At 49.6% G+C, this 27,292-nt stretch overlaps 1 protein-coding gene across 1 annotated transcript in view; it reads right to left on the bottom strand.

Moving 5' to 3' along the window:
- Nucleotides 1-26,595, bottom strand: part of CAPN5 (calpain 5) — a 47,624-nt gene extending 21,029 nt beyond the window's left edge. Inside the window, 3 exon segments of the mRNA XM_038762115.1 lie at nucleotides 1,858-1,989; nucleotides 14,047-14,234; nucleotides 26,555-26,595. Coding sequence (XP_038618043.1) covers nucleotides 1,858-1,989; nucleotides 14,047-14,211 — 297 coding nt within the window. The 5' untranslated portion in view covers nucleotides 14,212-14,234; nucleotides 26,555-26,595.
- Between the last annotated feature and the right edge of the window lie 697 nt (nucleotides 26,596-27,292).

The raw sequence follows: 27,292 nt of genomic DNA on the forward strand, positions 1-27,292 counted from the left end.
GAGGGGGGAGGAGGGGGAGAGGAAGGAGGGGGAGGGAAGGAAGGAAGGAAGGAAGGAAGGAAGGAAGGAAGGAAGGAAGGAAGGAAGGAAGGAAGGAAGGAAAGGGAAGGAAGGAAGAAAAGGGAAGGAAGGAAAGGGAAGGAAGGAAAGGGAGGAAAGGGAAGGGAGGAAAGGGAAGGGAGGAAAGGGAAGGGAAGGAAGGAAGGAAGGGAAGGAAGGGAAGGAAGAAAGGAAAGAAGGTAGGAAGACACCCCCCCCCCCACCCCTCCGCCCCCTCCAGCCTGGCGCCCGCACCGGGGAGGGACCCCAGTACCCCCAAGGAAGAGACGGACACACAAACACAGCCAACACAATGACACAATCTCTCCACCTCCTTCTGCAGCATTTCCAAATTCTGCCCCGAGAGGGCTCCAGGAGCACGGAGAATTAGCGACAATCCTCCACCTTCCACTTTTGTTTTTAATGAAATTTGTTAATATTAATAATAATAATAATAATAATGGTATTTATTAAGTGCTTACATAATAATAATGGCATTTATTAAGCGCTTACTCCGTGCAAAGCACTGTTCTAAGCGCTGAGGAGGTTATGAGGTGATCAGAGAAGCAGCGTGGCTCAGTGGAAATCAATCAATCGCATTTATTGAGCGTTTACCGTGTGCAGAGCACTGTACTAAGCGCTTGGGAAGTACAAGTTGGCAACATCTAGAGACAGTCCCTACCCAACAGTGGGCTCACAGTCTAAAAGGGGGAAAGAGCCCGGGCTTTGGAGTCGGAGGTCATGGGTTCAAGCCCCGGCTCCACCAACTGTCAGCTGGGTGACTTTGGGCGAGTCACTTCACTTCTCTGGGCCTCAGTTCCCTCATCTGGAAAATGGGGATAAAAACTGTGAGCCCCCCGTGGGACAACCTGATCACCTCGTAACCTCCCCAGTGCTTAGAACAGTGCTTTGCACATAGTAAGCGCTTAATAAATGCCATTATTATTATTATTATTATTATTATCATTGTCCCACGGTGGGGCTCACAATCTTAATCCCCATTTTACTTCCCAAGCGCTTAGTGCAGTGCTCTGCATTCATTCATTCAATCGTATTTATTGAGCGCTTACTGTGTGCAGAGCACAGTACTAAGCACTTGGGAAGTACAAGTTGGCAACATATAGAGACGGTCCCTACCCAACAGTGGGCTCACAGTCTAAAAGGGGGAGACAGACAACAAAACAAAACATATTAACAAAATAAAAGAAATAGAATAGCAAATATGTAAAAGTAAAATAAATAGAGTAATAAATCTGTACAAACATAGATACAGGTGCTGTGGGGAGGGGAAGGAGGTAGGGTGGGGGGGATGGGGAGGGGCAGGGAATGTTTCTTCTAATTCAATCAATCAATCGTATTTATTGAGCGCTTACTATGTGCAGAGCACTGTACTAAGCGCTTGGGAAGTACAAATTGGCAACACATAGAGACAGTCCCTACCCAACAGTGGGCTCCCAGTCTAAAAGAGTGGGCTCACAGTCTAAATTCTGTTGTACTGGACTCGCCCAAGTGCTCAGAATAGCACTCTGCACATCGTAAGTGTTCAGTAAATCAATCAATCAATCAATCAATCGTATTTATTGAGCGCTTACTGTGCGCAGAGCGCTTGGGAAGTCCAAGTTGACATCATATAGAGACGGTCCCTACCCAACAGTGGGCTCACAGTCTGGAAGGGGGAGACAGTAAATACCACTGATTGATTGATTGATTGATCTAAGGGAAGGACAACGCGGAATGGTGACGGGACTGGGAAAACGAGGGCTTAGTCGGGGAAGGATGCGAGGTCGTCGTAAGCTCGGCCCGGAACCGCGGCCTTACCTTCTGCCAGAGGGTCTCCCGGGAGGCCAGGGAGGAGCAGGCGGCCACGAACCAGCAGTTGCCCACCTGCCCCTGGTGCAGGTCGTGGGAGCTGATGCCGTCCACGAAGAGATGGGGGTCGTCACAGATCTCCTGCGCCGAAGAGATGGACGGGGTTAAGCGGGCCCCGTCTAGACAAGGGCCACCCACCCTCTGTTGATCCTACATTCGCTGGTCATCGTGTCAATCAATCAGTCGCATTTATTGAGCGATTACTGTGTACTAAGCGCTTGGGAAGTCCAAGCTGGCAACATCTAGAGACGGTCCCTACCCAACGGTGGGCTCGCAGCCAGGCGGTCAACTGGATTGATCGAGTGCTTACTGTGTGCAGGGCACTGCACTAAGCACTTGGGAGAGCACCTTCCTTCGTCCTCCTGTATATATGTATATATGTACATATTTCTTACTCTTTTATTTATTTAATTATTTATTTTACTTGTACATATCTATTCTATTGATTTTGTTAATATGTTTGGTTTTGTTCTCTGTCTCCCCCTTATTTATTTAATATTTTATAAATTTATTTATTTTACTTGTACATATCTATTCTATTTATTTTATTAATATGTTCGGTTTTGTTCTCTGTCTCCCCCTTATTTATTTACTCTTTTATTTATTTATTTATTTAACTTGTACATATCTATTCTATTTATTTTATTAATATGTTTGGTTTTGTTCTTTGTCTCCCCCTTATTTATTTCCTCTTTTATAAATTTATTTATTTTACTTGTACATATCTATTCTATTGATTTTATTAATATGTTTGGTTTTGTTCTCTGTCTCCCCCTTATTTATTTACTCTTTTATAAATTTATTTATTTTACTTGTACATATCTAGTCTATTTTATTTTGTTAATATGTTTGGTTTTGTTCTCTGTCTCCCCCTTATTTATTTACTCTTTTATAAATTTATTTATTTAACTTGTACATATCTATTCTATTTATTTTATTAATATGTTTGGTTTTGTTCTCTGTCTCCCCCTTATTTATTTACTCTTTTATAAATTTATTTATTTAACTTGTACATATCTATTCTATTTATTTTATTTTGTTAATATGTTTGGTTTTGTTCTCTGGCTCCCCCTTATTTATTTACTCTTTTATAAATTTATTTATTTTACTTGTACATATCTAGTCTATTTATTTTATTTTGTTAATATGTTTGGTTTTGTTCTCTGTCTCCCCCTTATTTATTTACTCCTTTATAAATTTATTTATTTTACTTGTACATATCTATTCTATTTATTTTATTTTGTTAGTATGTTTGGTTTTGTTCTCTGTCTCCCCCTTTTAGACTGTGAGCCCGCTGTTGGGTAGGGCCCGTCTCCATGTGTTGCCCACTTGTACTTCCCAAGTGCTTAGTACAGTGCTCGGCACACAGTAAGCGCTCAATAAATACGATTGATGATGATGATGATATGTATATATGTTTGTACATATTTATTACTCTATTTATTTTACTTGTACATATCTATTCTATTTATTTTATTTTGTTAATATGTTTGGTTTTGTTCTCTGTCTCCCCCTTCCAGACTGTGAGCCCACTGTTGGGTAGGGACTGTCTCTATATGTTGCCAACTTGTACTTCCCAAGCGCTTAGTACAGTGCTCTGCACACAGTAAGCACTCAAATATGATTGATGATGATGATGATGATATGTATATATGTTTGTACATATTTATTACTCTATTTTACTTGTACATATCTATTCTATTTATTTTATTTTGTTAGTATGTTTGGTTTTGTTCTCTGCCTCCCCCTTTTAGACTGTGAGCCCACTGTTGGGTAGGGACTGTCTCTATATGTTGCCAACTTGTACTTCCCAAGCACTTAGTACAGTGCTCTGCACACAGTAAGCGCTCAATAAATACGATTGATGATGATGATATGTATATATGTTTGTACATATTTATTACTCTATTTATTTTACTTGTACATATCTATTCTATTTATTTTATTTTGTTAATATGTTTGGTTTTGTTCTCTGTCTCCCCCTTCTAGACTGGGAGCCCACTGTTGGGTAGGGACCGTCTTTATATGTTGCCAACTTGTACTTCCCAAGCGCTTAGTACAGTGCTCTGCACACAGTAAGCGCTCAATAAATACGATTGATTGATTGATTGTGAGCCCACTGTTGAGTAGGGACTGTCTCTATATGTTGCCAACTTGGACTTCCCAAGCGCTTAGTACAGTGCTCGGCACACAGTAAGCGCTCAATAAATACAATTGATTGATTGATTGATTGAGAGTACAATCTAATAATAATGATGGTATTTGTTAAGTGCTTACTATGCGCAAAGCACTGTTCTAAGCACTGGGGGGATACAAGGTGATCAGGTTGTCCCACGTGGGCCTCACAGTCAATCCCCATTTTCCAGATGAGGGAACTGAGTCCCAGAGAAGTGAAGTGACTTGCCCAAAGTCACACAGCTGACAACTGGCGGAGCCGGGATTTGAACCCATGACCTCGGACTCCAAAGCCCAGGCTCTCTCCACTGAGCCATGCTGCTTCTCTATATAACAGACCGCTCCTGAGGCGGTGTCATACCGGCAGCCTGGGGGTGGTGGGCGGCTGGGAGCGTGGTGGGGGCGGGCACGAAGAACTTGGCAAATGGGAATATGGAGCCGTTCCCTTCAGATCCCTGGGCATCGCCTCCTCACACGCTCTCAGCAGACTCATTCCGGGCGCCTGGCAGGAGCGTCTCCCGCTCCGATTGTGAGCAAAGAAAGGGAAGAGTGGGTCGGCCTGCCTTGGGTTTGCGACGCCAACGTTTCATTTCAGTGACGGGGCTGTCCCTCTGCTGGGCCCGGAAAAGGCTGGAAACTTGGGCTTTGGCACATGTACACTGTCCATCGTAGTGAAAGACACCACTGCATGTAGCCGGTATGGGAGTCCAGCACAGCTCCCTGCACACAGGGGGAGGTCCACTCCATTCCGGTGAGGATGCGGAGCTTTTCTGATTTTCTCCAGATCTTCCAAACCCGGTCCTGACTTCCTCAGGCCGGACCCGGCGGCTCGGCCCTGGCACTGCCACCGGCCGGCTGACCGGACCGTCTCTGCCGAGACCCGGGGGATGTGTACACGATCAGCGCTGGGCCGCCTTGGGCCTGCAAGTGGAGGCCGGGCCGGGGAACGAACCTGAGCTGCGGGCTCGTTCCGCTGGAAACCAGCTGCCCAAACCCTGGTCCCTGGCCGACCGAGAGAGAAGAGACCGCTCCTTCCATCGCCCCCTCCTCAGAGGGAGCAGCTCCTCTCTCTCCTTTCCACTCATTCATTCATTCATTCGTATTTATTGAGCGCTTACTGTGTGCAGAGCACTGTACTAAGCGCTTGGGAAGTACAATTTGGCAACATCTAGAGACGGTCCCTACCCAACGGATCAGAATCCGGGCCCTCCGCCTCCCTTCTCCCTTCCTCTTCCCTCCTCCTCTCCATCTCCCCCTACTCCTCTCTTCTCTCCATCGTCCATCCTCACATCCCCATTCTCGCCATCGTCAATCAATCATATTTACTGAGCGCTTCCTGTGTGCAGAGCACTGTACTAAGCGCTTGGGAAGTCCAAGTTGGCAACATATAGAGACAGTCCCTACCCAACACTGGGCTCACAGTCTAGAAGGGGGAGACAGGGAACAAAACCAAACATATTAACAAAATAAAATAAATAGAATAGATATGTACAAGTAAAACATATAGAGACGGTCCCTACCCAACAGCCGGCTCACAGTCTAGAAATAAATAATTCTTCATCCTTCCTCACATCCCCATTCTCTCCATCCTTCTCCTTCCACCCCACTCCCCACCTCCCTTTTCCCCGACTCCTCCCTCCACCTCTCATCCCATCTCTCCCGTTTTTTCCATCCTTCCCCTTTTTCCAGCTCCTTCCTCCGTCCTCCCCCTCATCCTTCCCCTGTTTTCCCAGTCCTTCTCCCAGCTCCTCCCTCCACCTTCCTCGCCATCTCTCCTCAGTTCTCCCCATCCTTCTCCCTCCTGTCCTCCTCCCCTCCACCTCTCCTGTCCCTCCTTCCCCTCCCTCCCTCATCCTCCACTCCTCCATTCTGAGAACCACTTCTTTCCTAGCAGATGGGAGATTCAGGATTCACTTAGCGGCAGCGAGCCTGTGGATGGGGTTAAGGAAGCTGATTAGAAGACGAAGAAGCTGCCTGCCTCTATTCGCTTGAGCCTTGGGCCAGGGGAGGGGGTGGAAGCCATGGCAGAGGTGTCTTTGTCTTGACTGAAGGCAAGACCGGAAAACGGGGGAGTGGGAAGAGCCTCACCAACTCCCCATCATCTGCAGACCCACAACGCTTACGTCCATATCTGTATTTTATTTACTTGCATTAATGCCTATCTTCCCTTCTGGACTGTAAGCTCAATGTGGGCAGGGCATGTGTCTGTTAACCACATTTTACTCTCCCAAACGCTTACTGCGGTGCTCCGCACACAGTATGTGCTCAATAAATATGATTGACTGACGGTGGAGATCGGTGGAACCTATGGGACGTCCAAAACAGCCGGGTCAGTCTTGGGGCCCTGCATGTACTTGTAATAATAATAATAATGATGATGATGGCATTTATTAAGCGCTTACTATGTGCAAAGCACTGTTCTAAGCGCTGAGGAGGTTACAAGGTGATCAGGTTGTCCCCCGGAGGGCTCACAATCTTAATCCCCATTTTACAGATGAGGTAACTGAGGCACAGAGAAGAGAAGTGACTTGTCCAAAGTCACACAGCTGACAATTGGCGGAGCTGGGACTTGTGCTGGGAATTGGGCGGAGCGTGTACTTCCCAAGCGCTTTGTACAGTGCTCTGCACACCGTAAGCGCTCCGTAAATACGATTGATTGACTGATTGCATGAGCAGCCCTCCCCAATGGCGGGCACTACAGAGGCCCGGGGGTTCCCCCATCCTTGGCGGGAGATGCGGGGGGCTGTGGAAGGGGAACCCCACAGTCCCACATGGAAGTAGTTTCAACCCATTCCTAGTCTCAAGGTGCCTAGGTGACAGTGAGGAGTGGAGGAGCAGAGGGGCAGGTGGAATAAAATATGTTTTGTTTTGTTGTCTGTCCCCCCCTTCTAGCCTGTGAGCCCACTGTTGGGTAGGGACCATCTCTATATGTTGCCAACTTGGACTTCCCAAGCGCTTAGCACGCAGTAAGCGCTCAATAAGTACGATTGAATGAATGAATGAATGAATGAATGAATAGAAGGGTCCCAGGGCCCACAACCAAGGAGGCCCCCAAAACTACTGGGAAGCCCCCACCTTTTAAATTTTTTTATGGCATTTGTTAAGCGCTTATAATAATAATGACATTTATTAAGCGCTTACTTTGTGAAAAGCACTGTTCCAAGCGCTGGGGAGGTCACAAGGTGATCAGGTTATTATGTGACAGGCACTATTCTAAGCGCGGGGTTACGTACTACTACTACTACTACTAATAGTAATGATGATGGTATTGTTAAGCGCTTACTATGTGCAAAGCACTGTTCTAGGCGCTGGGGAGGTTACAAGGCGATCAGGTTGTCCCACGGGGGGCTCACAGTTTTAATCCCCATTTGAAAGATGAGGGAACTGAGGCCCAGAGACGTTAAGTGACTTCTTAAGCTGACAGTTGGCAGAGCCGCGATTTGAACCCACAACCTCTGACTCCAAAGCCCGGGCTCTTTCCACTGAGCCACGCTGCTTCTCCTAGGTAATCAGGTTGGACACAGTCCATGTCCCATAGGGGGTTCACAGTCTTAATCCCCATATTTTACAGATCATCATCATCATCAATCGTATTTATTGAGCGCTTACTGTGTGCAGAGCACTGTACTAAGCGCTTGGGAAGTACAAATTGGCAACATATAGAGACAGTCCCTACCCAACAGTGGGCTCACAGTCTAAAAGGGGGAGACAGAGAACAAAACCAAACATACTAACAAAATAAAATAAATAGAATAGATATGTACAAGTAAAATAAATAGAGTAATAAATATGTACAAACATATATACATACAAGGGATATATGCATACAGATGAGGGAACGCGGGCACAGAGAAGTTCAGTGACTTGCCCAAGGTCACACAGCAGACAAGTGGCAGAGCCAGGACTAGAACCCAAGTCCTCCTGACTCTCAAGTCCATGTCCTACCCACTAGGCTAAGCTGCTTCCCTTGTATTCTGAGCAGGGAGGTGTACGTATTTATTACTCTATTTATTCATTTTATTCGTACATATTGATTCTATTTATTTTATTTTGTGAATATGTTTTGTTTTGTACGTATTTATTACTCTACTTATTTATTCATTTTATTCGTACATATTGATTCTATTTATTTTATTTGGTGAATATGTTTTGTTTTGTTGTCCGTCTCCCCCTTCTAGACGGTGAGCCCGCTGTTGGGTAGGGACTGTCTCTAGATGTTGCCAATTTGGACTTCCCAAGCGTTTAGTACAGTGCTCTGCACCCAGTAAGTGCTCAATACATATGACTGAATGAATGAATGAATGAGAAAGGTTTAGGGGAGCTGTAGGGAGTTGAGGAGGATGGGTGAACATATCAGATACACCAGTGTTTTTAGGGGTGGGGGGGCGGTTTCCGGCCTCTCGTGGAAGTTCTGGAAGCCGGGTCTGTCGGGGAAAAGGGGGGAAGGGGCAATCAATCAATCAATCGTATTTATTGAGCGCTTACTGTGTGCAGAGCACAGTACTAAGCGCTTGGGAAGTACAAGTCGGCAACATATAGAGACAGTCCCTGCCCAACAGTGGGCTCACAGTCTAGAAGGGGCAGGGGGCAAGGTGGCCTGGAATGGCCTCAAATGGCCAAATCCTGCCTCAAAGCCCTACTGAGCTCACACCTCCTCCAGGAGGCCTTCCCACACTGAGCCCCCTCTTTCCTCTCCCCCTCCCCATCCCCCCCGCCCTACCTCCTTCCCCTCCCCACAGCACCTGTATATATGTCTGGACAGATTTATTACTCTATTTATTTTTGTACATATTTACTATTCTATTTTGTCAATGATATGCACCTAGCTTTATTTCTATTTCGTCTATAATAATAATAATAATAATGGCATTTATTAAGTGCCTACTACGTGCAAAGCACTGTTCTAAGTGCTGGGGAGGTCACAAGGTGATCAGGTTGTCCCACATGGGGCTCACAGTCTTTATCCTCATTTTCCAGATGAGGGAACTGAGGCCCAGAGAATGATGATGATGGTGGCATTTATTAAGCGCTTACTATGTGCAAAGCACTGTTCTAAGCGCTGGGGAGGTCACAAGGTGATCCGGTTGTCCCACGTGGGGCTCACAGTCTTTATCCCCATTTTCCAGATGAGGGAACTGAGGCCCAGAGAAGTGCAGTGACTTGCCCAAAGTCACACAGCTGATAAGTGGCGGAGCCGGGATTTGAACCCACCACCTCTGATTCCAAAGCCCGGGCTCTTTCCACTGAGCCACGCTGCTTCTCACTTCACTTCTCTGGGCCTCAGTTCCCTCATCTGGAAAATGGGGATTAAGGCCGTGAGCCCCATGTGGGACAACCTGATCACCTTGTATCCCCCCAGCGCTTAGAACAGTGCTTTGCACATAGTAAGCGCTTAACAAATACCATCATTATTATTATTAAAGGAAGGCAGACAATTCACCCATAGGTCCCCCTCCCAATCAATCAATCAATCGTATTTATTGAGCGCTTACTGTGTGCACAGCACTGTACTAAGTGCTTGGGAAGTACAAGATGGCAACATATAGAGACAGTCCCTACCCAACAGTGGGCTCACAGTCTAAAAGTCTATGTCCCAGAACCCTGTGCCTTGGGTGGAGACGGAAGACACTGTTGGCATCGCAGTCACAGGGCACAGCGAGTGCTGGGTCGGTGTAACTTGTACTTCCCAAGCGCTTAGTCCAGTGCTCTGCACACAGTAAGCGCTCAATAAATATGATTGAATGAATGAGTGAATGAATAGGTGAAGATGTGGGGCAGGGGGGTACAGGGAAGCCAAAGGAACAGCAACTGTGGGGCAGGAGAGGGCACAGCGGGCACAACGGAGGGAACGGGGCAGGTGGGGACACAGGGAAAACAGGGGCCCAGCGAGTGTGGGGCAGAAGGGAAGCAGCATCATGGCTCAGTGGAAAGGGGCCGGGCTTTGGAGTCAGAGGTCATGGGTTCAAATCCCAGCTCCGCCACTTGTCAGCTGGGTGACTTCGGGCAAGTCGCCTGACTTCTCCGGGCCTCAGTTCCCTCATCCGTAAAATGGGGATGGAGACTGTGAGCCCCCCGTGGGACAACCTGATCACCTTGTAACCTCCCCAGCGCTTAGAACAGGGCTTTGCACATAGTAAGTGCTTAATAAATGCGATTATAAAAAAAAAAGGGGGGGGAGCCAGGGGCACCGGGGGAATGGTGCCCGTGGGGACGACGGGAATGGGACGGTCCTTCTGGGGAGGAGGGACCCTGGGAGGGGGAAAGAGGGAGCCCAGAGGGGACCAAGTCAGACGGATCTCTCCACTGACTCCGGAGCAGCCCGCTCTCCACCCAGGCCTGCGGGCATCACCCTGCCCCAGCCGGTTCTGGACCAGCCCCCGAACCATCCACGGCCCCACCCCCAGCCCGTCCCAAGGATGGGGAGGATCGGCCAGTGATTACAAAAGCCCCCTTTCATCCCAGCCGGCCCCCACTCCAAGCTCGGAGGGCCCGGAGAGGGGGAAGGGACTGGGCTGATGTCAGAGGGCTGGCTACAAAAGGGGTCAGAGGTCCCCAAATCAGAAAGGCGACAGGTTCAAAACTAACAACAAAACACCTCTAGACTGGCTCCTCCTCCCCCTCCCATCCCCTTGCTGTGGGGGTTCCCCAAGATTCAGTGCTTGGTCCCCTTCTGTTCTCGATCTACACGCACTCCCTTGGTGACCTCATTCACTCCCACGGCTTCAACTATCATCTCTACGCAGATGACGCCCAGATCTCCATCTCTGCCCCTGCTCTCTCCCCCTCTCTTCAGGCTCGCATCTCCTCCTGCCTTCAGGACATCTCCATCTGGATGTCTGCCCGCCACCTAAAGCTCAACATGTCCAAGACTGAACTCCTTGTCTTCCCTCCCAAACCCTGCCCTCTCCCTGACTTTCCCATCTCTGTTGACGACACTACCATCCTTCCCGTCTCACAAGCCCGCAACCTTGGTGTCATCCTCGACTCCGCTCTCTCATTCACCCCTCACATCCAAGCCGTCACCAAAACCTGCCGGTCTCAGCTCCGCAACATTGCCAAGATCCGCCCTTTCCTTTCCATCCATACCGCTACCCTGCTCGTTCAAGCTCTCATCCTATCCCGTCTGGACTACTGCATCAGCCTTCTCTCTGATCTCCCATCCTCGCGTCTCTCTCCACTTCAATCCATACTTCATGCTGCTGCCCGGATTGTCTTTGTCCAGAAACGCTCTGGGCATGTTACTCCCCTCCTCAAAAATCTCCAGTGGCTACCAATCAATCTGTGCATCAGGCAGAAACTCCTCACCCTGGGCTTCAAGGCTGTCCATCCATCCCCTGGCCCCCTCCTACCTCACCTCCCTTCTGTCCTTCTCCAGCCCAGCCCGCACCCTCCACTCCTCCGCCGCTAATCTCCTCCCCGTACCTCATTCTCGCCTGTTCCACCATCGACCCCCGGCCGACGTCCTCCCCCGGGCCTGGAATGCCCCCAATCCCTCTGCCCATCCGCCAAGCTCGCTCTCTTCCTCCCTTCAAGGCCCTGCTGAGAGCTCACCTCCTCCAGGAGGCCTTCCCAGACTGAGCCCCTTCCTTCCTCTCCCCCTTGTCCCCCTCTCCATCCCCCCATCTTACCTCCTTCCCTTCCCCACAGCACCTGTATATATGGATATATGTTTGTACATATTTATTACTCTATTTATTTATTTTACTTGTACATATCTATTCTATTTATTTTATTTTGTTAGTATGTTTGGCTTTGTTCTCTGTCTCCCCCTTTTAGACTGTGAGCCCACTGTTGGGTAGGGACTGTCTCTAGATGTTGCCAACTTGTACTTCCCAAGCGCTTAGTACAGTGCTTTGCACACAGTAAGCGCTCAATAAATACGATTGATTGATTGACTGACTATAAGTTCCTTGTGGGTAGGGAAGGGGGTCTACCAACTCTATTCTATTGTTTCATTGTACTCTCCCAAGCACTTAGCAGTTGTAATAACAATAATGATGGTATTTATTAAGCGCTTACTATGTGCCAGGCACTGTACTAAGCGCTGGGGTGAATTCAAGCAAATAATAATAATAATAATAATAGCATTTATTAAGCGCTTACTATGCGCCAGGCACTGTACTAAGCGCTGGGGTGAATTCAAGCAACTAATAATAATAATAATAGCGTTTATTAAGCACTTACTATGTGCAAAGCGCTGTTCTAAGTGCTGGGGGGGGTTACAAGGTGATCAGGTTGTCCCCCGGGGGGCTCACGGTCTTAATCCCCATTTTACAGATGAGGGAACTGAGGCGCAGAGAAGTTAAGTGACTTGTCCAAAGTCACCCAGCTGACAAGTGGTGGAGCCTGGATTTGAACCCAAGACCTCTGTCTCCAAAGCCCGGGCTCTTTCCACTGAGCCACTCTGCACTGTGAACGCTGCACACAATAAGTGCTCAATAAATACGATCTTCCCCCAAAGGAGGTGAGTGCTGGAATCTCTTCCGACAGGGAGCCGTGAAGGTGGAAAAACAGGCAGGTCCATTCAGTCATTCAATCGTATTTATTGAGCGCTTACTGTGTGCAGAGCACTGTAGTAAGCGCTTACTAAGGTCCACAGTGTGTACTGCGTGACTAAGTGTCCACAAGGGTTTGGACAGACCCATTCATTCAATTGTATTTACTGAGCACTTACTCTGCGCATTCATTCATTCAATCGTATTTATTCATCATCATCATCATCAATCGTATTTATTGAGCGCTTACTGTGTATTTATTGAGTGCTTACTGTGTGCAGAGCACTGTATTAAGCGCTTGGGAAGTCCAAGTTGGCAACATATAGAGACGGTCCCTACCCAACAGCGGGCTCACAGTCTAGAAGGGGGAGACTGCCAACAAAACAAAACATATTGACAAAATAAAATAAATAGAATAAATATGTACAAGTAAAATCAGAGGTCGTGGGTTTGAATCCCGGCTCCGCCACATCATCATCATCAATCGTATTTATTGAGCGCTTACTATGTGCAGAGCACTGTACTAAGAGCTTGGGAAGTACAAATTGGCAACATCTAGAGACAGTCCCTACCCAACAGTGGGCTCACAGTCTAAAAGGGGGGAGACAGAGAACAAAACCAAACATACTAACAAAATAAAATAAATACAATAGGTATCATCATCATCATCAATTGTATTTATTGAGTGCTTACTATGTGCAGAGCACTGTACTAAGCACTTCGGAAGTACAAATTGGCAACCTATAGAGACAGCCCCTACCCAACAGTGGGCTCACAGTCTAAAAGGGGGAGACAGAGAACAAAACCAAACATACTAACAAAATAAAATAAATAGAATAGATTTGTACAAGTAAAATAAATAGAGTAATAAATATGTACAAACATATATACATATATACAGGTGCTGTGGGGAAGGGAAGGAGGTAAGATGGGGGGATGGAGACGGGGACGAGGGGGAGAGGAAGGAAGGGGCTCAGTCTGGGAGCCACATGCCTGCTGTGCGACCTTGGGCAAGTCATTTCGCTTCTCTGATCCTCAGTTACCTCATCTGTAAAATGGGGATGAAGAATGCGAGCCCGTGTGGGACAACCTCATCACCTTGTAACGTCCCCAGCACTCTGCGCAAAGCACTGTAGTAAGGGCCTCTGAGCTGGGTCACTAGGGGAGAGCCATGGAGAGGGGAGAGTCGGGGGGTGCGGGGAGGTTCACGCTGGACCACTGGCGAGTAGGGATGGAGAAAAGGAGAGGAGGGGGTGTTGAATAGTCCGTCCATAACCATAATGGTAACCAGCGCATAGTTCGTCCCAGTGTCCTGCGGCCACTGAGGCCGGGGCTGAACCCAGAAGGGACAGTGGACGCCGCTCGGACCGTCTTTTGGGAGACAGAGGACCAGGAAGAACAGAGTGGGGTAGAGACCCCCCCACCACCCCCAGCGCAGGGAGGGAGCGAGCGAGGGTCCCCAGTGTACCTTGGGGCGTTTCCACTTGATGCCCTGCATCCGGGACGCCTTGTAGTAGAGGGACTCATCGCTGGCCGGGAACTGGGGGTCCTCAAACAGCACCTTCTTCCGCAGACAGTCCCTCTTGAGCGGGGCGTACCGCTGGCCCTCGTACGGCTTCACGGCGGAGAACATCGCCCTCCGCGAGCCCGGGACGGCTGAAACACGGAGACGGGCCGGGCTCGACGAGGCTCCACGCGGGGACCTCGTTCGGACTCCAGAGCCTCTGCTTCCTCTGAGCCCTCGGGGTCACCCGGAGAGCTGCTGAGCCAGAACCTGGGCTCCTCCTCGTCAGGATTCATGGAACGCCGATCTGGGGACCTATCAGTCCGTCCGGAACCTCACTGGGCATCTACTGTGGGCTGGGCACTGTACTGGGCACTTGGGAACACAAAATCAGAAGACCTCCCAGCCTCTGGAGAGGTTCAGGGAGGAGGCTATTTTAGACTGGGGAAAGACCCGTAGTCGGGCAAATGTCCCGCTGCTCGACTGTGAGCCCACTGTTGGGTAGGGACTGTCTCTATATGTTGCCAACTTGGACTTCCCAAGCGCTTACTACAGTGCTCTGTAGGAGCACTTCCAGGAGGCCTTCCCAGACTGAGCCCCTTCCTTCCTCTCCCCCTCGTCCCCCTCTCCATCCCCCCATCTTACCTCCTTCCCTTCCCCACAGCACCTGTATATATGTATATATGTTTGTACATATTTACTACTCTATTTATTTATTTATTTTACTTGTACATATCTATCCTATTTATTTTATTTTGTTAGTATGTTTGGTCTTGTTCTCTGTCTCCCCCTTTTAGACTGTGAGCCCACTGTTGGGTAGGGACTGTCTCTATATGTTGCCAATTTGTACTTCCCAAGCGCTTAGTACAGTGCTCTGCACATAGTAAGCGCTCAATAAGTACGATTGATGACGATGATGCTCTGCACACAGTAAGCGCTCAATAAATACGATTGATTGATCGATGTAGAAAGGGCCAAGAGAAGCAGCGTGGCTCAGTGGAAAGAGCCCGGGCTTTGGAGTCAGAGGTAATGGGTTAAAACCCCGGCTCCGCCAATTGTCAGCTGGGTGACTTCGGGCAAGTCACTTCACTTCTCTGGGCCTCAGTTCCCTCATCTGGAAAATGGGGATGAAGACTGTGAGCCCCCCGCAGGACAACCTGATCACCTTGCAACCTCCCCTGCGCTTAGAACAGTGCTTTGCACATAGTAAGCGCTTAATAAAATGCTATATATAAAAAAAAAGATACGGGCAACTCAGGGATCCAGTCCGGTCAAGACCTCATCACCATCATCCCTGTCCCCATCTTCTTCTTCAGCAAGGCAGCCGACTGGGTGTCAACTGGGGGCAGGGCGGCGGCCCGGGAGCCGACTGGACTAGGTGTCCAAAGTGTAGCTGAGACCAGGAGGCAGAGAGAAAAGGGAACCGGGACAGCGGGACCCTTGCTGGAGCTATAGATAAAAAGCTGAGGCTGTGACGGGGTGACGGGGAGAAATTTTCCCTCCAAACCGAGAAAGTAGGCAGTGTCCACCCCCCATCTCCGTGCCTGCGTGGGAAGAGTCAACAACCTTCACCCCGGGGCAAGGGGAAGGAGCGGCCGAGCAGCAGTGGCCTGCATCCACCTGATTCCTGAGTCACAGATGGGCAATCGGCCCCGGGGCCCTTAGTCGGTTGCCAAAGCCACAAACCCAGACGGATGGGTCACACCTACAACCACCGCCCGTCCACCTCGCCGGGCAGCTTCCTCCCCACTTCACTGGGGGAGGGGGACATTCTGACTGCCAGAGAACATGGACCATCTACTCCAAGCCACGGCTCGGCGGTCAGCATCCTCCACGGTCAGTCCTCTGAGCGACAACCCCATGGTCACCCCCAGAGTTGCCCCCAAGGTAATCCCCCACGGCCAACCCCATTGCTCCCCCAGCCCCGGACTCTGTCCCTAGTGATGGGAGTAACGCTGAGCCGCTCATCCCGGGACCTCCACAACCTTTCGGCCTTGGACAGCGCTTAGTACAGTGCTCTGCACACAGTAAGCGCTCAGTAAATACGACTGATGATGATGACAGGACCCTTGGAGAAGCAGCGTGGCTCAGTGGAAACAGCCCGGGCTTTGGAGTCGGAGGTCAGGGGTTCGCATCCTGGCTCCGCCACTTATCATTCATTCATTCATTCATTCGTATTTATTGAGTGCTTACTATGTGCAAAGCACTGTTCTAAGCGCTTATCAGCTGTGCAACTTCAGGCGAGTCACTTCACTTCTCTGGGCCTCAGTTCCCTCATCTGTAAACTGGGGATGAAGACTGTGAGCCCCCCCGTGGGACAACCTCATCACCTTGTTAACCTCCCCAGTGCTTAGAACGGTGCTTTGCACATAGTAACCGCTTAATAGAGAAGCAGCGTGGCTCAGTGGGAAGAGCCCGGGCTTTGGAGTCAGAGGTCGTGGGTTCGAATCCCGACTCCACCACAAGTCTGCTGTGTGACCTTGGGCAAGTCACTTAACTTCTCTGAGCCTCAGTTACCCCATCTGTAAAAATGGGGATTAAGACCGTGAGCCCTACGTGGACAACTTGATCACACTGTATCCCCCCCAGCGCTTAGAACAGTGCTTTGCACGTAGTAAGCGCTTAACAAATGCCATGATTATTATTATTAATAAATTCTATCGTTGTTGTTTCGGCCTGCCCCCGGGGCCCCCCTCACTGAACAGTTCAGGATGTTCAGTGAAACGGCCCCCAGGCCGCACTTGGGTCTGAGATCGACTCCGAGCTCCCCCAGTGTTGCAGCATTTTCCTCCCCTGACCACGGCTACCGTGCAATCAGCCCAGCCACACTGCCCACCACTTTCCAAACAGGGTGGGGAGACTAGCCACCCAGTAGCCTCAGGAGTACACAGTAAGCGCTCAATAAATACGATTGATCGATTGATTGACTGATGGGGAGCAGCCCCTCCTCCAGCACCTCGGAGCCCTGACCCTCAGAGCCTCCGTTGTTCAGGGTAACTGTCTGTTCCAGGCCTGAGGTAGGATACGGCTTAGGGGTCAGCATTGAGATAGGCAGGATGGAGGCTCCGTGAGAAGAATACAATTGAAGAAACTGAGACACAGAGAAGTTAAGTGACTTGCCCAAGGTCACACAGCAGGCACGCGGCAGAGTTAGGATTAATAATAAAGATGGTATTTGTTAAGTGCTTAGAACCCAGGTCCTCTGAATCCCAGGCCCATGCTCTTGCTTAAAGTCACACTGAAGTACCTGATAGATACTTTCCCTATGGGGTGACCAGAAGCAAGAGGTGTTTTTCACATTCCTACTTCAGAAGTGGACTTTGCAAATTCAACAAAAATGATCTTTTTATAATTTTTTTTGACATGGGTCCACAACTTTGAGATTCTGGTGAGTTGCTATTGGACGAGGAATAGGAGCAGTGTGGCCTAGTGGGAAAAGCACACAGTCCAGAAAGGGAGAGTCACCCATCCGCGGGCACACAGCCCATCAGACACAGAACTGGCGGGAGAGGGGAGTGCCCAGAGCCCCCGCCCAGTTCATCACCCCTACAGCCTCCTCCGCTCCCCAGTCTCCAGGCTCTGCCCTCTTTACCTCAAAAGCCCTGAAATTCCCAGGCCGAGCAAGGATAGAGAGGAGAGGGATCAATTTCTTCATCATCCTTCCCTGTCCCTGCCCCTCTCTCCTCCCCCCTTCCACCGGGGAATGGACAGTCCCCTGGGGAACCTGGACGGCAAAAAATGAACAAAAAGACTGGTTTCAAGTAAGAGCAAATAGGGAAGGGCAAGCCCAGGGGCCCCAAAAAACCCGGAAGAAACAAGGGACACCGAGGGGGTGACATGAACTGCAATTACCTGTATATATGTTTGTACATATTTGTTACTCTATTTATTTATTTATTTATTTTACTTGTACATATCTATTCTATTTATTTTATTTTGTTAGTATGTTTGGTTTTGTTCTCTGTCTCCCCCTTTTAGACTGTGAGCCCACTGTTGGGTAGGGACTGTCTCTATATGTTGCCAATTTGGACTTCCCAAGCGCTTAGTACAGTGCTCTGCACAGAGTAAGTGCTCAATAAATATGATTGATTGATTGATTGACAATCCTCCTCCTCAATAAATACGATTGATGATGAATTACAGGGTTACTTGGAGACTTCCTAGGAGGTGGGAGAGACGCTTCCACAGCTCACCACCTCCCCCACGGCCCCCATGTCTCCCCCACCCCCTCTCCCCACGCCCCAGACTCCCGCCACCCTAGTCGTAGGGCCAGAGCAGGGATTAGGATCCGGAGGGTTTCACTCAATCGTATTTATTGAGCGCTTACTGTGTGCAGAGCACTGTACTAAGCGCCTGAATGGCAGCCAAAGAAGGGGATGCACCCTCCCGCCAAAACCCTTCCTCATAACCACGTCCCATGGGGGAGACGCCCCCAGGGCCCAGGCACAAGGGCCTAATTCAACCCCTCACCCACTCACTGATGGTGACGGTCAAGCGGAAGCGGGCCGACATCCCGGTCCTGCCGCTCCCAGCCCGCCGGGGAAGGGATGGGGGCTGGGAAGACTTATCAAAGCCGGGCCTCTGCCCGACTTCATGGCCAGTCTGTGAAGTGGGGGCACGGGTTCCTTCCCAGCCTGTCGGGAGGTTAGTGGGGCGGAGGGAGCAGTCCCGCCAAGGCTGTAGTGGCCACTGCCCCAGGTTCTGCCCAGTGGAGATGCAGTGGGAGGGAAGGTGGTCACACTAATACTGTTTGCAAACACAGCCCCTCGGCCCCAAGCCAGCCCAATCACCATTCCTTAATCAATCAATCAATCAATCAATCGTATTTATTGAGCGCTTACTGTGTGCAGAGTGCTGGACTAAGTGCTTGGGAAGTACAAGTCGGCAACACATAGAGACGGTCCCTACCCAACAGCGGGCTCACGGTCTAGAAGGGGGAGACAGAGAACGAAACCAAACATACTAGCAAAATAAAATAAATAGAATAGATATGTACATGTAAGATAAATAGAGTAATAAATATGTACAAACATATATACATATATACAGGTATATATACCGGTATATATACCTGTATATATGTATGTACGTATATATATCATCATCAATCGTATTTATTGAGCGCTTACTATGTGCAGAGCACTGTACTAAGCGCTTGGGAAGTACAAATTGGCAACATATAGAGACAGTCCCTACCCAACAGTGGGCTCACAGTCTAAAAGGGGCTCACAGTCTAAAAGACTGTGATACACACACACACACACACACACACACACACACACATACAGGTATGTATACCTATATATATATATATATACCTATCTATCTATCTATATATATATATATATACACACACACATATATACACACATATATACATATGTATATATACATATATATATATATATACATATGTACATATGTGTATATATATATGTATATGTGTGTGTATATACACACATACATATATATACAGGTATGTGTACCTATATATATATATATATATATATATATATATATATATACACACACACACACACACACACGCATATATACACACACATATACACATGTATATATACATATATATGCATATATGCATATATATATATACATATACACATATATACATATGTATACATATGTATATATATATATGTGTGTGTGTGTGTGTGTATATATACCCTTAACCATCTGGGTGTCTCATTCCCCACGGACCCTTGCTTTCAACCGTCCAGCCCCGGGGAGACAGGAATTTCCTTCCCAAAGATCAGTGGCACTTGGAAGGATGCCCCTGGACATTAAGGCAGGAGCCAAATTCCCATCACAGTAGGGGAACTTGGGAGAAGTTCACCGTCCTCTCTGCCCCGGAGCAGGGGGCTGGATAATCATGCTTGGAGAAGCAGCGGAGCTCAGGGGAAAGAGCCCGGGCTTGGAAGTCAGAGGTCGTGGGTTCTAATCCCGCCTCCGCCACTTAGCTGGGTGACTTTGGGCAAGTCACTTCACTTCTCTGGGCCTCGGTTACATCACCTGTAAAATAGGGATGAAGACTGTGAGCCCCATGTGGGCAATCTGATTACTTTGGATACCCCCAGTGCTTAGAACAGTGCTTGGCACTTAGTAAGCGCTTATCAAATGCCATCATTATTATTAAGAATACCCGTAGTATTAGTTAAGCGTTTACTATGTGCCAGGCACTGTACTAAGCGTTGGGGTGGAGACGAGCAAATCGGGTTGGACACAGTCCCTGTCCCGAATGGGGCTCAGAGTCTCAATCCCTATTTTACAGATAGGGTAACTGAAGCACAGAGAAGTTTTGTTTTTTTTTTAATGGCATTTATTAAGCGCTTACTATGTGCAAAGCACTGTTCTAAGCGCTGGGGAGGTTACAAGGTGATCAGGTTCTCCCATAGGGGAGCTCACAGTCTTCATCCCCATTTTACGGATGAGGGAACTGAGGCCCAGAGAAGTGAAGTGATTTGCCCAAAGTCACACAGCTGACAAATGGCAGAGGCGGAATTTGAACCCATGACCTCGGACTCCCAAGCCCAGGCTCCTTCCACTAAACCATGCTGCTTCCCAAGCATGAATGGACTGGGCTTCCCCCATCCCACTTTTAGACTGTGAGCCCACTGTTGGGTAGGGACCGTCTATGTTGCCAACTTGTACTTCCCAAGCGCTTAGTACAGTGCTCTGCACACAGTAAGTGCTCAATAAATACGATTGATCCCACTGCCACCCTGAGCTCAGAGCTGAACTCACGGAGGAGCCGTTTAGGGAGGGGAGGGGGCGGGGAAGACTCCGCCACTTGACAGCTGTGTGACTTTGGGCAGGCCCCTTAACTTCTCTGTGTCTCCGTTACCTCATCTGGAAAATGGGGATTAAGACCGTGAGCCCCATGTGGACCACCTGATTACCTTGTGTCTACCCCAGCGCTTAGAACAGTGCTTGGCACATAGTAAGCGCTTAACAAATCCCGCCATTATTACTAGAAGAGTGGGCAATCCTTCCGTTGGCCTTTCTTCCCAATCTTCCCACCTCCAACCTGCCAATCCGCATTCCTCCCTTCCTCCAGGGGCTTTCCCTGATTGACCCTCTCCCCCTCCTCCCCCTCTCCATCCCCCCATCTTACCTCCTTCCCTTCCCCACAGCACCTATATATATGTATATATGTTTGTACATATTTATTACTCTATTTATTTTACTTGTACATATCCATTCTATTTATTTTATTTTGTTAGTAGATTTGGTTTTGTTCTCTGTCTCCCCCTTTTAGACTGTGAGCCCGCTGTTGGGTAGGGCCTGTCTCTATCATCATCATCAATCGTATTTATTGAGCGCTTACTGTGTGCAGAGCACTGGACTAAGCGCTTGGGAAGTACAAATTGGCAACATATAGAGACAGTCCCTACCCAACAGTGGGCTCACAGTCTAAAAGGGGGGAGACAGAGAACAAAACCAAACATATTAACAAAATAAAATACATAGAATAGATATGTACAAGTAACATATAGAGACAGTCCCTACCCAACAGTGGGCTCACAGTCTAAAAGGGGGAGACAGAGAAAAAAACCAATCAATCAATCAATCATATTTATTGAGTGCTTACTATGTGCAGAGCACTGTACTAAGCGCTTGGGAAGTACAAATTGGCAACATATAGAGACAGTCCCTACCCAACATTGGGCTCACAGTCTAAAAGGGGGAGACAAACATATTAACCAAATATAACCAATATAACCATATTAACCAAAAAATAAAAATAAAATAAAATAAAATAAAATAAAAAATAAAAACCAAACATATTAACAAAATAAAATAAATAGAATAGATATGTGTACTTCCCAAGCGCTTAGTACAGTGCTCTGCACACAGTAAGCGCTCAATAAATATGATTGATTGATTGATTGATTAATTGACCCCCCCACCCACCCACCTTCCCACTTAGGGAGAGGGTGCCCTCGGCCTCTATGGGCATCTACCTACTGGGCCCCTGGATGAGTACTACTACTAATAATAATGATGGTATTTGTTAAGCACTTACTATGTGCCAGGCACTGTACTAAGCGCTGGGGTGGATACAAGCAAAGCGGGTTGGACCCAATCCCCGTCCCCCAAGGGGCTCACAGTCTTCACCCGTTTTACAGATGAGGTAACTGAGGCCTGGGGAAGTGAAGTGACTTGCTCAAAGGTAGGCCTGGTCTCCCCTCCCCTAACTCTAAAGCTCCCAGGCAGGGAAGAGGGTGTGTTATTGACTTTGGGGGAGATCAGTCTAAATTTAAACTTTATAACCCCTTGTGTGCCCCACCCAAGGATTCAGTCCAACAGAATCTACTTCCTGGTGCGGAACAATCTTCATTTCTTTCCTTCAGATGGGAAACTCGCAGTAGTAGGAGGACTGCAGGCTAGATCCAGTAAGGGGCTTCCATTACTGCTACAGGTTGCTCCGAGGGGGGAGGGAATAATAATAATAATAATAATAATAATAATAATAATAATAATAATAATAATAATAATAATAATAGCATTTGTTAAGCGCTTACTATGTGCAAAGCGCTGTTCTAAGTGCTGGGGAGGTTACAAGGTGATCAGGCTGTCCCTAGGGGGGCTCACAATCTTAATCCCCGTTTCACAGATGAGGTAACTGAGGCCCAGAGAAGTGAAGCGACTTGCCCAAAGTCACACAGCTAAGTGGCGGAGCCGGGATTTGAACCCACGACCTCTGACACCAAAGCCTGTGCTCTTTTCCACTGAGCCAATAATAATGATGGCATTTATGAAGCGCTTACTACGTGCAAAGCGCTGTTCTAAGCGCTGGGGAGGTTACAAGGTGATCAGGTTGTCCCTAGGGGGGCTCACAGTCCGAATCCCCATTTTACAGATGAGGTAACTGGGGCCCAGAGAAGTGAAGCGACTTGCCCAAAGTCACCCAGCTGACAATTGGTGGAGTCGGGGTTCGAACCCATGACCTCTGCCTCCAAAGCCCGGGCTCTTTAAGAAGGAGGAGGGGGGATTGATCCCTATTCATTCATTCATTCGTGTTTATTGAGCGCTTACTGCGTGCTGAGCACTGTACTAATCAATCAATCAATCAATTGTATTTACTGGGCGCTTACTGTGTGCAGAGCACTGTACTAAGCACTTGGGAAGTCCAAGTCGGCAACATATAGAGACGGTCCCTACCCAACAACGGGCTCACAGTCGAGAAGGGGGAGACGGACAACAAAACAAAACAGGTGGACAGGTGTCAAGTCATCAGAATAAATAGAAATAAAGCTAGATGCACTTCACTGAGACTGCCTGTCATCATCATCATCAATCATCAATCGTATTTATTGAGCACTTACTATGTGCAGAGCACTGTACTAAGCGCTTGGGAAGTACAAATTGGCCTGTCTGTCCAAACGTCTGCCGGCTGGTCAGGGGGCCAGGGAAGAAATGAGATGGACCTGAGAGAGATTCCTGCCCGCCCTGAGAATCAATCAATCGTATTTATTGAGCGCTTACTGTGTGCAGAGCACTGTACTAAGCGCTTGGGAAGTACAAGCTGGCAACATATAGAGACGGTCCCTACCCAACAGTGGGCTCACAGTCTGAGAAGCTCCTGAAGGAAGGAAGTTTGGGAGAAGCAGCAGGGCCTAGTGGAAAGGGCACGGGCCTGGGAATCAGAGGACCAATCAATCAATCAATCAATCGTATTTATTGAGCGCTTACAGTGTGCAGAGCACTGTACTAAGCGCTTGGGAAGTCCAAGTTGGCAACATATACAGTCCCTACCCAACAGTGGGCTCACAGTCTAAAAGGGGGAGACAGAGAACAAAACCAAACATACTAACAAAATAAAATAAATAGAATAGATATGTACAAGTAAAATAAATAAATAATAGGACCAGGGTTCTCATCTGCCACCTGCCTGATGTGTGACCTTGGGCAAGTACTTAGCTTCTCTGTTGTCTCTCACGCTTAAGACTGTAAGCCCTGTGTGGGGCAGGGATTGTGTCCGCTCTATTTCAACTGTATCTACTCAGTGGTCGGGACGGTGCTCGGCACATAGTAATAATAATAATAATGTTGGCATTTTAAGTGCTTACTATGTGCCAAGCACTGTTCTAAGCACCAAGGTAGATACAAGGTCATCAGGTTGGGTCACGTGGGGCTCACATTCTTAATCCCCGTTTTACAGATGAGGTAACTGAGGCACAGAGAATAAATAATGGCATTTATTAAGCGCTTACTATGTGCAAAGCACTGTTCTAAGCGCTGGGGAGGTTACAAGGTGATCAGGTTGTCCCACGTGGGGCTCACAGTCTTCATCCCCATTTTACAGATGAGGTAACTGAGGCCCAGAGAAGTCAAGTGACCTGCCTAAAGTCACACAGCTGATCAGTGGCGGAGCCGGGACTAGAACCCACGACCTCTGGCTCCCAAGCCCGGAATCTTTCCACTACGCCACACAGCAGCCTCTTTGTTATTATTATCAACAGCTAGGAGAAAATGGGGACTGGAAGGAGGCTTCCCTTTGGAGCTATACAGTTCCCCAGACACTTGGGCTTTTGTCAGGTGAAGTTTGGAACATTAGAAATTTGGCTTCCATGCCCTGTTCATGTTCTCACCTGGTGGTTTCAACCACTGACTGACTAATTTAGGGTGGGCAGGGGGAACATGGAATCGCTGTTCCCGAATCCCACTCCTTTCCGGGCAAGGAGCCCCCATTGCGGGCTGAAGGCGGCAGACCCAAACCAAAAAGGAAACCTTTCTTCCCCCGGCGCAGGATAAGCACGAGAGAATCCTATCCTGAAAGGCAGCTGAAAACACCAGCAGGTCCAGAAGGGTTGGGCCATATTCATGGATGAGAATCCGGGCTGGGTCACTCGGAGACAGTCAGGGTTGAAGAAGGGAGAGTCAGGGTGTTGGATGGTCAGACAGGGGCATTGGGGGGGAATTAGGCGGCCTTTGCTGGGTTATTGGGGGCGAGTGAGGCACGGAGAGGGGAGAGTCGGGGGGTTGTATGGTCTTTGCTGGGTCACTGGGGGAGAGTCAGGGACAGAGAGGGGAGAGTCAGGGGGGTGGGTGGTCTTTCGGTCATGGGGAGAGTCAGGAACGGAGAGGGGAGAGTCAGGGGGGTGGTATGGTCTTTGCTGGGTCACTGGGGGAGAGTCAGGAATGGAGAAGGGAGAGTCAGGGTGGTGGGATGGGTCTTTACTGGGTCACTGGGGGAGAGTCAGGGGGTGGGATGGTCTTTGCTGGGTCACTGGGGGAGAGTGAGGAACAGAGAGGGGAGAGTCAGGCGGGTTGGATGGTCTTTGCTGGGTCACTGGGGGAGAGTCAGGGATGGAGAGGGGAGAGTCAGGGGGTGGGATGGTCTTTGCTGGATCACTGGGGGAGAGTCAGGGACGGAGAGGGGAGGGTCAGGGGGGTTGGATGGTCTTTGCTGGGTCACTGGGGGCGAGTGAGGAACGGTGAGGGGAGAGTCGGGGGGTTGGATGGTCTTTGCTGGGTCACTGGGGGAGAGTGAGGAACAGAGAGGGGAGAGTCGGGGTGTGGGATGGTCCCTGCTGGGTCACTGGGGGAGAGTCAGGGATGGAGAGGGGAGAGTCGGGGGGGGGTGGATGGTCTTTGCTGGGTCACTGGGGGAGAGTCAGGAACTCAGAGGGGAGAGTCGGGGGGTGGGATGGTCTTTGCTGGGTCACTGGGGGAGAGTGAGGAACAGAGAGGGGAGAGTCAGGGGGGTTGGATGGTCTTTGCTGGGTCACTGGGGGAGAGTCAGGGACGGAGAGGGGAGAGTCAAGGGGGTGGGATGGTCTTTGATGGGTCACTGGGGGCGAGTGAGGAATGGAGAGGGGAGAGTCGGGGGTGGGATGGTCTTTGCTGGGTCACTGGGGGCAAGTGAGGAACGGAGAGGGGAGAGTCAGGGGGTGGGATGGTCTTTGCTGGGTCACTGGGGGAGAGTCAGGGACGGAGAAGGGAGAGTCAGGGGGGTGGGATGGTCTTTGCTGGGTCACTGGGGGAGAGTCAGGAACGGAGAGGGGAGAGTCGGGGGGGTGGATGGTCTTTGCTGGGTCACTGGGGGCGAGTGAGGAACGGAGAGGGGAGAGTCAGGGGGGGTTGGATGGTCTTTGTTGGGTCACTGGGGGAGAGTCAGGGACGGAGAGGGGAGAATCAGGGGGGTGGGATGGTCTTTGCTGGGTCACTGGGGGCGAGTGAGGAACGGAGAGGGGAGAGTCGGGGTGTGGGACGGTCCCTGCTGGATCACTGGGGGAGAGCCAGGGGTGTGGGATGGTCTGTATTGGGTCAGTGGGAGAGAGTGAGGGTTGTAGGATGGGCCTAGCCAGCCCCCAGCAGAACAGCTCCCAGATTCCCACTGCGGCCCCCCGCTGCTCCTCCCGCCGACCGCGAGGTGGGGGGGCCTTTCCTGGCCACCAAACGCCCACCTAGGGCTACCGAGGAGGAGCCGGGCAGGGCGGGCCCTTACCTGCTCCGGGCTCAGGGGGCGCTCGCTGTCCCCGCCGGGGGGCGGCAGACGGGCGGGCGGGCGGCCGCCAGGGGGGGCTGGCGCTGCGCCGGCCGCTGCGGCCAGGAGAGACTGGCGCTGGGCGCAGCGCTCCGGCCGCTCCCGCCCCGCAGGCCCCGCCCCTCCGCGGCCCGCCGGCCAATCAGGGCGGACCCGCCGACCAATCAGGGCGCCGCCTCCGGCTTGGCTTCGGAGGGAGGGAAGGGGGGGGGCGGTTGGAGCTCTGCGCATGCGCACTCGGCCTTTAGGATGCCCAGGGTGGGTCTCGAGGGCGGAGAGAGGCGGGGGCGAGGAGGGGAAATAATAATAATGATAAATAATAATAATATATGAGATTATAATAATATATGCTTCTATTAGAGAAGCAGCGTGGCTCAGTGGAAAGAGCACGGGCTCTGGAGTCAGAGGTCATGGGTTCGAATCCCGACTCCACCACATGTCTGCTATGTGACCTTGGGCAAGTCACTTAACTTCTCGGAGCCTCAGTTACCTCATCTGTAAAATGGGGATGATGACTGTGAGCCCCACGCGGGACAACCTGATCACCTTGTATCCCCCCCAGTGCTTAGAACAGTGCTTTGCACATAGTAAGCGCTTAACAAATGCCATCATTATTATTAATAATAATAATAACGGCATTTATTAGCACTTGCTATATGCAAAGCACTGTTCTAAGCGCTGGAGAGGCTTATTACTCTA

Source organism: Tachyglossus aculeatus, chromosome 20 (assembly GCF_015852505.1).
Source record: "Tachyglossus aculeatus isolate mTacAcu1 chromosome 20, mTacAcu1.pri, whole genome shotgun sequence".
In the NCBI taxonomy this organism is placed as follows: domain Eukaryota; kingdom Metazoa; phylum Chordata; class Mammalia; order Monotremata; family Tachyglossidae; genus Tachyglossus; species Tachyglossus aculeatus.